At 42.0% G+C, this 13,632-nt stretch overlaps 1 protein-coding gene across 7 annotated transcripts in view; it reads left to right on the top strand.

Annotated features, from left to right (window-relative positions):
- Nucleotides 1-13,632, top strand: part of arhgap32b (Rho GTPase activating protein 32b) — a 119,089-nt gene that overhangs the window by 94,554 nt on the left and 10,903 nt on the right. For 4 of the 7 annotated variants that reach the window (XM_080306981.1, XM_080306982.1, XM_026182996.2 and 1 more), the window contains 2 exons: nucleotides 1,503-1,553; nucleotides 4,027-4,101. The exons of 1 other annotated variant lie outside the window; for it this stretch is intronic. In XM_080306981.1, the coding sequence (XP_080163107.1) occupies nucleotides 1,503-1,553; nucleotides 4,027-4,101 (126 nt within the window). Of the gene's footprint in view, nucleotides 1-1,502; nucleotides 1,554-4,026; nucleotides 4,102-7,994; nucleotides 8,212-13,632 lie in introns of those variants that run through there. 2 more of the 7 variants (XM_080306983.1, XM_026182999.2) reach the window with 2 other exon arrangements.

Genomic DNA, 13,632 nt, shown 5'->3' with positions numbered 1-13,632 from the left:
TATATCGGATGACGATATGAAAACGTTCATATTACGCTATCGTTTGTTTCATGGTGTCGCAACATAAACTGTTTACAGCAAAATTTTATATTGTTTTGATGGTCACTGTAGTGCCTATATTAATTTCTTAAAGTTCTCTCTTTCTCTTAAATTTAAAATAACCACACTACGGACGGACAAGCGACTGTTTTTATGATTTGCTGTTAGCAACAATGACGGGAAACCCAGCGTGTGGCTCCGCAGTCCGCTTGTTTTTCCACATAAACCTTTCACAATAAAGCTGAAGATCCTGTTGAGATTTTTCAAAATAAACTGAAATGATGACAAACAGAAGGACCAGTCAAAACTAATCGAGGACCTAACGGTGCGTTCACACTGAACGCGATAGACGCGACCAGAGCTTCAGGTTTACGTGTAAAGTCAATGAAGGAGCACGATGAAGCGCGACTGGGGGTCGCGCGAAACTTCAGAAGTAGATTTGCGTCGCGAAAACGCTTTTCTGCCTGATTCGCACAACCAAGTAGCTCAACTGATGCGTTTGAAGCGCAAAGTAAAATACGCGCTGCAGTTCGTGTGGTGCATTCTGTGCATTCGCGCTTATCGCGTCTACCGCTCGAGTTGGAAAAATCTGAACTCCAGCATCAAGTCGCGCCGCGACAACCAATCAGCCTGGTGACGTGATGCTCTGACCCAGTTCAAAGGGTCCGGCCAAAGCCCTTCATTCTAGCAATCAGTAGTTTTCTGATGAGGCAGAAACAATGTTCTTTTTTTTCCTCCTCCTTCTCCCTGAGGCTCTTCCACTTTAAGGGTCCTTTTTATTCCTGTCTCTCTGTAAATAGTTATATTTTATATATTTGCGTTTAATGTTTTTCTGTTTGAGCATCTTAATATTATTTCAAAACCATTTTTGTAATATAAGCAAAAAAGAGCCGTCAGGTGCTCAAAAGAAACCTTAGACTCAGATGTTAGAACAGGCTTTTCCCCGCAGCACGCCGTGTAATAAATACAAAGAAAAAGGCGGTCGTTACAACTTATGTCTAAAAATGTATGGTTTCACGCATCGGTCAAACCACTCGACTCCAGGTACACGACGCCCAGCTGAAAACACGCAAGTCAAGTTGCCTGAGATTCACAGAATTTACAGAAAATGTAACATTTTTGTGATACATATGGTTGTCGGGACGATAAATGTCTTATATCGGAATATGAGATTTTGGTCATATCGCACAGCCCTAAGCTGAAGTCTTTGTTTCCTGAAACCGTGCAGATGGCCAACTAGTATTTACAGGACACTAAACGAGAATATCTTGGCTCAGGAGTATTATTATAAGTCACAGATTAAAAAGTGGAATGTCTTTGTACATGTTTCAAAATGTGCATCGTTTGCTCTCCACTGTCTCAGTACATCATTAATGCTGTTGCTATCTCATTGCACATGGATGTACAGTAGTGTTGGCATGTGTTTTGATTTGTTGCATTTGACTGTGACTCCTCTGCTTCAGCCTCCCCCTGCTCTGGCCTGCCGCCTGCTTCTTGGAGTCTCTTTCCCCCCTGTGCGTGTTGGTATACACACTCCACCTGCCTCTCTGCTCACACCACCCTCTCTTGTTCACACGCACATACATATAGAAGTATTTTCACATTTACACTTTTTTTTTTTTTAATGATTTTGTACATCACAAATTTGATGAGCATAAGTAAAGTTATAATCCTTAAGATTTTAGTCCTGTTTGATTTATTGGCACTAACAATGTTTCATAAACTAGCTCCCCAAATTCTGCGGGCAGTAAACAAAAGAAATTGCTGTCATATTTATCTTCCATCACTAGAACCAGTTCAATAAAAACCACCCCATTATTCATCTAATCAAAAGTTGTTTTTGCTGACCTGCAGTCATTTCATTCCTTTTTTTTATGTGCCGCCCTAATACCTTTAGTGGCCCACCCCTATCAAAACATTCTGAAGGCACCCCTGGTTGATGGAGCAACAACACGAGCAAGAGTGGCCCACAGACTGGTTGTAATGCATGCTTTATACACTGCCTCCATCTGACAACAGAGCTCACTGCAGGCTGACGGGCAGACCCTGGAATGGGTCTGCCTGTGTTGTTGCTATGTTGTAATTTGTAGACTCTTCTCAAAGTCTACAAATTACACTTCCACTGGCTTACTAAACTCCCATCCACACTTGAATTTCCTTGATTAGATAAAGACCTGGTCCAGAGTTCCGTGATCCGGACCACATTGGTCCTCCCGAATCCAAAGTTTGGCTAACAGATGGACTGTCCTCTCTAGTACTCTGGCATAGAGCTTCCTAGGGAGGCTGAGGAGTGTTATCCTTGTGTAGTTGGAGCACACACCCCAGTTCCTCTTCTTAAGGATGACGATCACTACTCCAGTCTTCCACAGGCACTGCCCAAGATGTCCACCTGATATTGCAGTGGCGTGTCGGCTAACACGGCCCTGTAACACCCAAGGTCTTAAGGAACAGGGTGACTCTACACTCCAGGGGCTCACCCACCCGGAGGTTATAGAGTGATAGCAGAGTTGCCCCTGTACTACACAGTTTGTGAGTAGAGCACTGCTTTGCCTTTCTTGAGTCAGTTTTGGCAGATGGAAAGTCTTGTTCAGTGGGCTCACCAAACTTTTCCTACAAAAGAGTTTTTAGATCAGCTACTGCAAAAACCGCATTTTGCTCGGCCTGCCTTCAAGTTGATGGCTCCACTGTCTACAGTCTGCTTATAGGACAGCACAACAGTATCCGAACACTTTGCAGCGCCTCCTTCAACAATGAGGGTGTGAAACATGAATGTATTATGGCCTGACTGATTAATGGATTGATTCTTATATAGCTTTTTACAACATGCCACATTCACCCATTCACACAAGCACTTTTTTCTATGCTTTTAAGTGCTTTCTAACTAACACATACTTAGGGTTAGCATCTTGCCCAAGGATATTTGGCATGCAGGGGATCGAACCACCAACCTTCCAGTCAGCCTGCTGAGCCTGATGACCTGCTCTACCTCCTGAGCTACAGCCAGCTCATTGGGATGACGGGGATGATGTCAAAGTTCTACTGGAGGTGGAAATTGAGATAAGAGCCTGGGACACTCCTGGGACACTCCCAGAACACCCTCACAATACGTTTGGGTGCGCCAGACCTAATTAGCATTCTCTCCCACCACCTGTTCCATTACATCACTGGGTAGTGATCAGTTGGCAACATATAACAACAATAACTGAACACCACTTGGGTTCAACTCAATCTGGCCATTCATCCTGCCCTTACAGGTCTCACTGTCGTTGTGTAGGTGAGCATTGATGTCTCTTAGTAGGACAATGACATCAGTTGGAGCACCCTTCAGCACCACACCCAGCAACTCCAAGTAGGCTGGGCACTCTGAACTGTTGTTCAGTCCATAACTGCCGATGACATTCAGGACGTATTGCTCACCGAGGGCAACTCCATTCTGACCAGACTCCCCTCCAGCCCCTCATGGGGGCTGCACTTGGAAAGACTGTTTCCACAGCCCCCCGCCCTTGACCATCACCCAAGCCACATTGTACCTGACCACTTTACTGTGATAAGGTGGTGAGGGGTATGCATGCTTCTCTCAGGCAAATTTGAAAAGAAATTAAAGAAGCCACTTCTTGTTCATAGCTGTTTGTGTGTGCATCTGCAAGCCATTACCTCATGTGTAGGTATGTAATTTAAAAAAAAGATGTGAGTTCATAAAAATCCTAAGGATTATAACTTTCAAAGTTAAACTGAACTTCTTTCACTTTTTTAAATTCATGTAGTTTTTTTCATTCAGTATTCATTTTCATTCAGTACTACAACTATAATTATGTGTTCTGTTACCTGCTCTTTTAAAGTGTCATTTCCTCAGTTTTCCAAAGTGCACAGTTGATCTGCTCTCTAACTTGAAGTGCTTCTCTCCCTTTGCTGATTCTCTCATGTCTCCATCATCCATCCATCCATCCAAATGTCTGTTGGCCCATCTGTCCATCGGGATGCATGCAGACTTGGAGATGGAGAGTGTAATACAGGACAGTGCATGGGTGGCCGACCCGCTAAACCACTACAGCATAAGTTCAGGTAGACCAAAAAAAGCAATCAAAAACCCCCTTGGTGTGTTGCACCACCACCACCTGCTAACCAGAAATTAACTCTTCTCCTTTGAGTGATGTGTTTGCACTGTGTCGCCTTGTTAGGACTAGTCCTAGTGTGCCTGTCACAGTACACTTGTTAACACGTGCTGTTATTTCTTGTGCACTTTTTTGGTGTTGCTCTTTTAAACCTTTTCTTTGACCTTTAACACAGTCTTTCCTCCACACTCTGACGGTGGACCATCTGATTGTAAATTATCGGTAAAGCCACAATAGTGTGGAAGTGTGGAGGTTTTTGCAGTGTTTGTTTATAGTTTTCTTCACTTGACTCGGCACATTATTATCTTTGTTTTGAAAACATCTGTCAAATGCAAATAAGTCATGTTTCCATTTAAATTTGTTACACTTCTTTCTTTCACTCCAAAGTCCTTATTACTATGTGGATATTTTATGGGTGTGTTTAAATATGTCACATTGTATCATCTGTCTGTAAAAGAAAATAGCATTGCTTAATATATTTAAGTTTGGCAAATAGATTTGGGGGGTAAGTGAACAGTCTTCCCCCTCCAGCCCCTGTTCTTTTCACTGCCATGGCCTCTTTAGGTGTATGTAAATCAGTCTAGGGGTGAGCCAGGTTACTCATTGTTGCTGAATATCCTGTCTGGATGAGGGCCAGCTGTTTGTGTGCGTCTGTTTGGTCAAAGCTGTAAGGCCATGGCAGGGTACCGTGGTGCTAGGTCCCAGCCAGCCTTGATTTATTTAATCCTTTCACAATGTGAAGGCCTGTAAACCCATCCATTGAGCTTTAAGCTTTGTCCTGCAACAGTAAGAATCTGTCTCCCTCTCCATGGTGACTGAAAGAGCACATTCCTGCAGGGAGCCACACAACATTGGAAAAATATGCCTCCGCTGCCCAGATCAACGCAGTTCACCACTAACCTTTGCCGCTTCCCAGTAAAATGATGGAAATTGTTAACACACTGTGCTGTTCCAGTTAAAATAAAGACCATACAAGCTAGGAGCTATTAATCCCTCATACCGTGTGCTCGCCCTGTGTTGCAGTGGAAACTGGGATCAAACTGTACTAGCTTCATGGTAAAGGGGGAAAAAAAGAGTTGTGAACTTTCAATAAACAAGGAAGGTTCGACTTCTTTTCTCCCCAGACAACCCATAAGACCTACCAGTTACTGACCCAGATGCACCCCCCCATCCCCCTCCTCAGTGCAGGCTTCATCATGTCTGGGGACCAGTGATTTGGGCAGCTGTGAGCATATATGAGCCAAGACAGCTGCTTATGTGAGGGAAATGAGGAGAGAATGTGTGAGACAGAGTTAGATTTGTCTCCTGTTCCAAAGGATCTCAGATCATTTCCTGGTGCTGTGAGACTGTCCAAGGTCTGCGTAATGTGTTTATCTGCAGCGTCAATGAGACGCTGTTGTTGTAAACTGCACCTTTGTATGGGTGGTGCCTTGGATTACGTACTAACAAGTCAGGTTATGCTGTAAACTGACTGTGCGTGTAAGGAAGGTCATTGCATCAGTGACACAGAAAACATTTGCTAATAGAGATCCTTACTTGTTAGACTTCTTTCACACTTCAGTGCACTGCAACATTATTTTGACACACACAAGCCTCATTAAAGAAATACATTTCTCATGATAACTGTGCGACTAAAAAACATAGAGGCATGTATCCAAACTGTAAGAATTAATATTTACTACCGTGTTTATGTTTCAGACAGCATGGTGTTCTTCTCCTGTCCAGTTAACTTGGCATCCTTGTACTTCTGGCATTCCAGAAGTCAAATGGATTATTCATGTCCATGCAAAATACCAGCTGTGTGATGCTTAGTGTAGCACAAAGTTCTCATCCTGTTATATGGTACAAGATAGCAGGGCAGAAATTTACTACTTCCTGTCTGCAAGATCTATGAGGAGACAGATAAGCTAAAGTCTCAGTTGAGTTGTACATATTAAGTGAAAGTTCTTCATGTGTAATGTAAATATTTTTACTTTCTCATCCCATTTTAAGCTGTTTGGTGGTTAAAGTGCCTTTTAAAACACATACATTGGAAGTGGAAGACACAAGCTGAACAGCTCATTTGAGCCAGCTTTTAATAGCCTGGAAGGTTCAGGTGAGCTGCATTAGCTGAAGACCCCCCATGTCATCCAGTTATTACTAAGACTACACCAAGACTTCCTTCCTTCCTTCCTTGTATATTGATTTCAGTGTAAATATTAATAGCACTCAGGAAGGTGGAAGCAGTCTCAAACCACATAAAAGTATTACAAATTTCATTTTTTAAATCTATGAACTGCGTTTTCTGAATCTCACTGCATGTGTGGCTGCTGCTCTGTAGGTGTTCTGTCATGTGTTTTGTCCTAAAGGTCAAAGCGCCATGCTCACTGTGTCTTGTTTATTCAGCCCCATGGCTTCTATTAGAGGTCCTTCTCGTAGGAAGTTCAGAAAGAAAGTGGTAAAGGCCTCTGCTCTGTACGCAAGAGGTTGCAAAACTAAATGTTCTACAGAAAAAAGTTCCTCCAGTAATTTTAAACTGGTAACACTGATGAGTATACAGAATGCCACTGCTAAATTTGAATGATTTAAAGTAGGTAAACAACATAAAATAGTGGTAAATAGTGGTAAATGCCTACCTACTGTAAGGTAGTGTTGGCAGCTTCTGATACTGGGAACTTCAAAGGGGAGGACACTTTGTTGGAGATGCTCAGAAAAACTCAAACATCTGATACACGAAATTAGAAGCTACTGTATCTTTTTAAAGCTCAGCAGATGAGTAACTTCCCTCTGAACTGTTGTGTGCAGGCGTGTTCATAAGGGGAAAAAACAAATGAATGGGAATGCATTGCAAAGAACTAGTGTATACTTCAGTTCAGGGCTTGAGTGAACGTACTGTAATTATCCAAGGAAATGTGTCTGTAATTCATTAAATATGCATCAGCTTAAAGCAGTCACTTGCAGTGAATCGGGCTGCCTGGAGTCTTGTGATCTTGGGTTAGCAACAGTTAGTTAAATAATAGTTTTGTTTTGACTCCGAGTGTTTGTTTGCTGAGGGACTGAGCTAGTTAATGAAATAACAAGATAATGCTTTCAGGGGGTCTTTAGGGGGCAGAGTTGACATAACGTCATGGCTAAGCTAAATACTTACAGGGTTTTTTAACCACACTTAAAGTGTTAGAGTGTCTTTTTGAGGTCAGTCGGCCAGAGGCACTGGGCAAGTTGGTCTTGTGTGTCTGGTTTGATTGTGTCAGGCTGGGAGGTCTCTGAAATGATCCTGGTGGGAGAGGGGGGGTAAGAACGAGAAGTCATTTTGGAATTTGCTTCAGCTCAACCATTTATGTACCAGCATAGTCTCTCAAATGCACCCAATCCCCCCTCAGTAAAAAGAAAACAACAACAAAAACTAATTACCGAGTTATTGGGGTTTTTTTAAATTACCTTTGAAGGTCTTGAATATTACGAAGAATAAAACTAGGGATGCTGCTTGTTAGGAGTGTGTCGTATGAAGTAGCATTTTCCACTGTGCAAGCACCTCTTGCCTGCTTTGACGCCGGTGTTGCCTTCAATGCTGTTACAAGTATCGGGTATTTAGCGCAGTTCAAAGGCCGTATTTAAGGGAAATTGACTTTAAGGCTTTAGTACAGGTGGCTACAATCACCTACATGACATGAGGTCTAATCAGTCATCAAAGTAGCTTAAATCTTTTGTTCCAAGTTAACAAAATTATTAATAATTAATAAAAATTCGTTATTTTTGTCCGAAACAACCGGTGAAAGCTACGAAAGCCCATGTGTCCGGGAGCATTTGAAGGCATCAGCGGCGTGGTCGTAAACCGATAGGCTGCAGCTGTATTCGGACTCTGACAGAGCGAGAAAATAAAGTCTGCGGTGTTTCACTGCTCTCCAGCCTTAAACTTTAAACTTTTAATGTCTTGGTTGACGAGACCTCGGTGCTTTTAGAGGAGTTTTCACCGTCGTTTTGTACAGGTGCGACTTTAGCGAAAGAAAAAGCCAAGTTGTACTTTGGACTTTGGAAAAACTGTCATAACGCTTCTAGGCAGGTCCAGTGATATGGAACAGAGGTAAGGAAATGCGTTTGATTTGTTTCGAGTTCACATCGTGGAGCTAACCTTTATTCGGAAACTTTCGGGGTTTCCTCTCGTTTTTTATATAGATTAAGGGATTTGGATGACGTAAGGCTAATCCTGGGTTTTAAAGAAATTAGGGGAGAAATTTTGTGCTGTATGACTCCGTATTTTTCCAGTTCCTCTCTCTTTAATTGTGTTAAGTGTGTTAGGTTCTAGTAACGTATAATTACATAGTAAATGTTCGTGTAATGTCATCTTACATCTCTGAACTTGCACTTCAGGGAAGCTTTGCGTCAGCGTTTGAAATATGTGGTTTATAGGATGTCGACGTGTTATCTGGTTAAACATTTAGCGGCAGATGATTACTCAGAACCAAAGACAGCTCAGTCCTCTATCGCTGGAATTTGAATATTCACTGAGCGAGCACTTTATTAGCAACACGTGTGCAGTTTACACCAATGCAGCTTTGTCATAAATTCAGTTTTGCAAAGCTCCGACACTTTCAGATATTATGCTGTTGTTGGAAAAGTGCTATTACTTTCATCGTTGACATGTTTAGTGGTGGTGTAGTGAGCTGTATAATGCTGGAAACTGTGCGTATAATTCTAAAGCAGGATTAGAAAAATAAACGTTTGAAATTAGCGTTTTATAAAGGTGTGAAGAAATCGGAGCATTTAATAATTAAATAAAATAACAGTGAAGAAAAGTGGTCTTAGAAAAGATTGGGTACAATACTCGGGCAGCCCTGAGCCCACATATTACAAACTCTGGCTGCATCACCACCTGCAAATATAGAATAAAAACACTTTCTGTCAGTCAGAACATACAGCAGCATGTAAGAATATCAGATGTTTGCCTATATACATTATTATTAAGGACAAACTGCACAGAATGTTAGGAAATAAATACATTGCATTTACTTATTTATTTTATTTATTTTCTGGTTGAAACAATAATTGCTTGGCCAAACAGAACCCAGCTAAATCCACCCTTCTGTTCCCTCTTCCCTCCCCATGAGATGAAACAATGAGGCACTTTGCTCCTGATACCATTGCACACTTGGGCCTTCTGTCCAAAAGGGTCACTATCACTCACCATTGCCTTGTAATAGGCACATATTGCTCTGTTGTGCACAGTGAACAGGCATGCAGAAACACCAACATGTGATTTGTTAATAGCTGGAAGCACAGCATCTTCTCCTGTTATGTTGCATTAGTTTTACAAGTAATGCAGACATTTTCTCTGCAGTAGTTGCCTTTCAGTGGACAAATGTCCCTTTTTCATACAGTTAATGTAATTTTCTGGCGGTTCCTCCTGGTATAATACGAGCTTTTCAAGACACAATGAAAGCAGTGTGTGTGTTTGTATTTTCTGGCGCTGCTTTGATGAGTTGGTGCACAGTGCTAACTTGGGAATTCGCAGACGTTTACAGATACTTTTGGTGGCCTGTGAAGATTTGACTTTAAGACGAATACACTAATATGTAAACCAATATATTTTTGGCACATCTGTGAAACAAATTTCAGCTGGAAACTTTATTCTCAGAGCACGTAGATGTTTGAATCTGATGATCTACACGGAGTGCTAAAGAGGAGGGGCCAGTGTCTGAATTCCCCACCATTCCACTCTCTCGGGGATCCTAGCTAACGCAATAATAGCATCCTGACGCCCCAGTGAGCTGTATCCACACTTGTCAATGGTTGTGTATCCAGTGAACATTAATACAGAGTTGTTATATTAAATGTCTCAGGCTTGAGTGTGCTGCCGGGCAGTGCTCTGTCTGGAAGCAGTAGCACTCTAGCATTGCTCTGAAGCTGCACTCTTCCCCCAATCTGTGTCCTGTGCAAAGCTCCCTGCTAATTAAAAAGAATGAGGTGGTCTGTTTTGGGTTTGAGAGCGTTAAGGAAGCTTGATGTTTGCTATTATGTTGCTAATTGTTCCTACAATTATGCTTGGCCTCCTTTTTTGCCTAGTCCAGCCTGTCACAGCCTCTTGGGGAAAGAGCTCGTCACAGTTACAGTCTGTTAAGGGCAGTAACTGAAACCTGTCAGTCACCCTGGGACATTATAACCATCCTCTTCTGTGTTTAGCTTTGTCATATCTGTTGTGGAAGCAAGATTCAGTCATGGACTCTCATGATTTCTTCGTGTCTGTCAGTCGTTGCATATGCTCGCTGGATCTCAGGCATGGTTTTGTCAAATCAGAGTGAACAGAGATGTGATCAAAAGAGAGGCATCGCAGCAAAGAAGGTCATAGAAATATAACTTCCAAGGAGGGCAAGGTTGCTTTACGTGCAGTTTTTCATGTTCTCCTGAATTTAAAGTTAATGTAGATCATGCCTTAAAACTTAAATAAGAACCCAGAGGGGCTGGGGGTGGCTGCAACGTTGCAAGGCCTGTAGCAGAATTGTCATCAGATATTGATGTCATCTGAGTTTGAGTTGAGCTGTTTCCTTACTTTGAAATTATTACAATTGCAGCTCACAATTCAAACTTTACTTCATGGGGAGGATCTATTGAAATAATGTCCAGCGGCATCATGGGCAATGTAGGATACAGCATTGGTGCTTTTTTGTTTCATACATAGTAATAACTCATGCTAGAGTCATAACAACTTGGAACGTAATATTTAAAAGCTCTTGTGCACCCCAACTTGTGATTATTTATTTGTCAATTTATATAAATGACCACCCAATTCAGTCTCCACCCCCAGACGTTGGTGTAATAAGCCAAGGCTGCGCGGTCAGAGAAGAGAATGGAAACTAATAACAAAAATAAGAAATCCAGGACATCCACCTATGCCTGGAGCAGTAAAGGAAATGGAAGTGCATACCACTTTCTCAAGAAGCAGATGCTCTGATGTTGTTACTGTGGTGCAACAAAGGTGCTAGGATAAGGTATAAGCTATCTGAAACATGTAATGAAATGTTAATGTCCTTTTTTATGTTGATGGTCTGAAGCATTATTTGAGACAAGCTGTCATGTTCACAGTTGTGAGTGGTGAGAAACTTGTTGTGAGTGCGGCTTCAGTTTTTCTTTGGTTTTAAAAATGTTCCCGTTGGGACACCCAGTCGCTGGTCTACCCCCTTAGGTGCCACGAGCTACAAATCGTGTAATTAATGTCAGCGAGAGTTTTTTTTAAAGCCTACATCAGTCCCACTATCGTTAAACTAAAAGCCTTTTAACCAGCTGGATTTCAGCTCCAGTGCCGAGCACGCTCAGCCCCCGGGCTGTCATCTCCTTTGACAGTGAGCAGATGGGAGTCTCTGTCCGTCCTCCAGAGAATCATGGTTGTTTTTGCACTTCTTTCTCAGGTCTTACAGAACGTTGGAGTTGTTTAAAGAGGAACGTGTCATTGTAAACCTGCACAGTTACAAACAAACAAACAAACAAACAAACAAACCAAAACATACTTGAGGCCCTTTTTGATGTCTCAACAGAAAGTCAACTGTGCTGTCTCAGCGGTTTTGTGTGTGGGCATGGCAGCAGAAGGAATCTCTCCCTGAGGGGTAAACTGTAGCCCTGCTTTCTCCTGAAATGGAGCGATCAGTTCTTAATTCAGAGCTGATTGTGCTCCTTCATTAAAATGCTTCTCTACAGACAGTGTTCAACGTTTTGTTGCACACAGTTTATCTGATTGGAGTAGGAAGCCCTTAGCTGACAACGATTCAGCGTCAGTGAACACAAATTGACAGGATTGGTAGCATGTTGTGGAGTAGTTGGACTGATGGTACTGAGAGTCGGTACCAGTGAAACACTTCCTCTTTGCGCCCCCCGTGTGCACCATAAAATCCATTAAGCTCAAAAGTAACTTTCCTTTCCCACCAGCTTGTTAGTTTTTACTGTCAGCTGGATGTTTGCGTCTAAATGTACTCAGCGGACCGTCAATTAAGTCAGCGTAGTTTGCAGTTTGCCTCAATAGTGTGTTTTTAATATGCAGAAGAGGCAGCTTCTAATCCGTTTTCACCTAATAGTTTCTTGACAAGTGGCTCTCGCTCGGTGGCTGCTTATTTTTAAATGATGTATACAACAGGACATCTTTGAGTTCATCTCTATCAAGGCAACCTAAAGTCTTCACAACGTCTGTTAATCAAACGGCTGCTCAGATATTGTTACTGTCTTAACATCATCTTCCAAACGCGGCTCTTTCACTCGGGCTGTTTCGTTTCTGGCGATTGAGATCGGTAAGCAGTGGCCTACTTTTAGTTGGACTGCAGCGGTAGCAGATCGCAGTCTGGCAACAGGCAGCAAAGAGAAGCCTCATTTTTAAAAAGATTTGGCATCTATTTAATGGAATTTGCAACTCGTACATTTCTTCCAGTCTGGAGATAACAGAAATCTGATATGAAGGTAAAATAAATATAAATCAGTGAAACACATGAGGAGTGTAAGGGCTGTGATCGTGACTGCATTTAGAACGGGTTGAAGGAATGTGTCCTGGAACACAAGTTTTTTTTTAAAACTGATGCGACACATCAGTTTTTCCACTCAGGCAAGAGTCAGTTGGAAGATATATATAAGTTCCAGATGTTGCTTTCACTTCAAGAAGTCAGTGATCAGTAGATACTATAGGTGTTAGATGATTTCCTCATACTTTCACTGGTTCTTACTGCTTGTTATTCTCAATCAACGCAGTCTGTGTCAGATTTCAGTAGCATGGATGATCAGTTCTCCAAGTTAAAGAGAAAAAAATAACTTTCAGGGTGACAGAAAGTCAAACAAGTAGTTAGTGTGAAGGGTTGGAAGGTATAATGATCAAAAAGAGGCAACTTAAAAAACAAAACAATAATAAGTAAAGAACGTCTTGACTGAAGTGGTTGATACAAGCTGAGAGCAGACCGCTGACGTCTGTGAGGGCAGACACACAAAAGATTAGACATGGTTTCATTCTCTGTGATGACTCAGGCTTAACTCTGAAGCTTTCCAGTGTGGTGGAGGTACACAGAAGGGCAGCTGATAATGCTTTAAGAGTTTTAAAGTGATCCGTGGCTAGACGATATAATGTGAAAATGAAAAACGTTCCCAGTAAGGAAATCACAGCATTACCCATCGTCTTTTTTAGGGTCGACACAGACCCAGTTTTAGGTTTTAAATGCATAAGAGTGCCTCTTAAATGTTATATTAAATAAAAAGCTCTGGCAGATATTATGACCTTTGTGTCGTTGGGGTTGGTTCCGACCCCGTTATAATAGAAGACAATTAGGGCTAAAACTGAAATCATAAACACACTCTGAGCTCACTAACACTGTTAGAGAGAAGTTAGGGGCTTCTCTCCTTCCCTGAACAAACGGCGCCCTTTATCCCTACTGCTTCCCTGGAAAAGTCCAGACGGACAGTTACAGGGCTCCGCGTTCTTCAGGTTGTTTTTACAGACACCATCGCTGTTGTTTCAATATTGTTCACAACAAAACGTTTG

This window comes from Astatotilapia calliptera, chromosome 10 (assembly GCF_964374335.1).
Source record: "Astatotilapia calliptera chromosome 10, fAstCal68.1, whole genome shotgun sequence".
In the NCBI taxonomy this organism is placed as follows: Eukaryota; Metazoa; Chordata; class Actinopteri; order Cichliformes; family Cichlidae; genus Astatotilapia; species Astatotilapia calliptera.
This window is presented reverse-complemented; position numbering and strand designations above follow the sequence as displayed.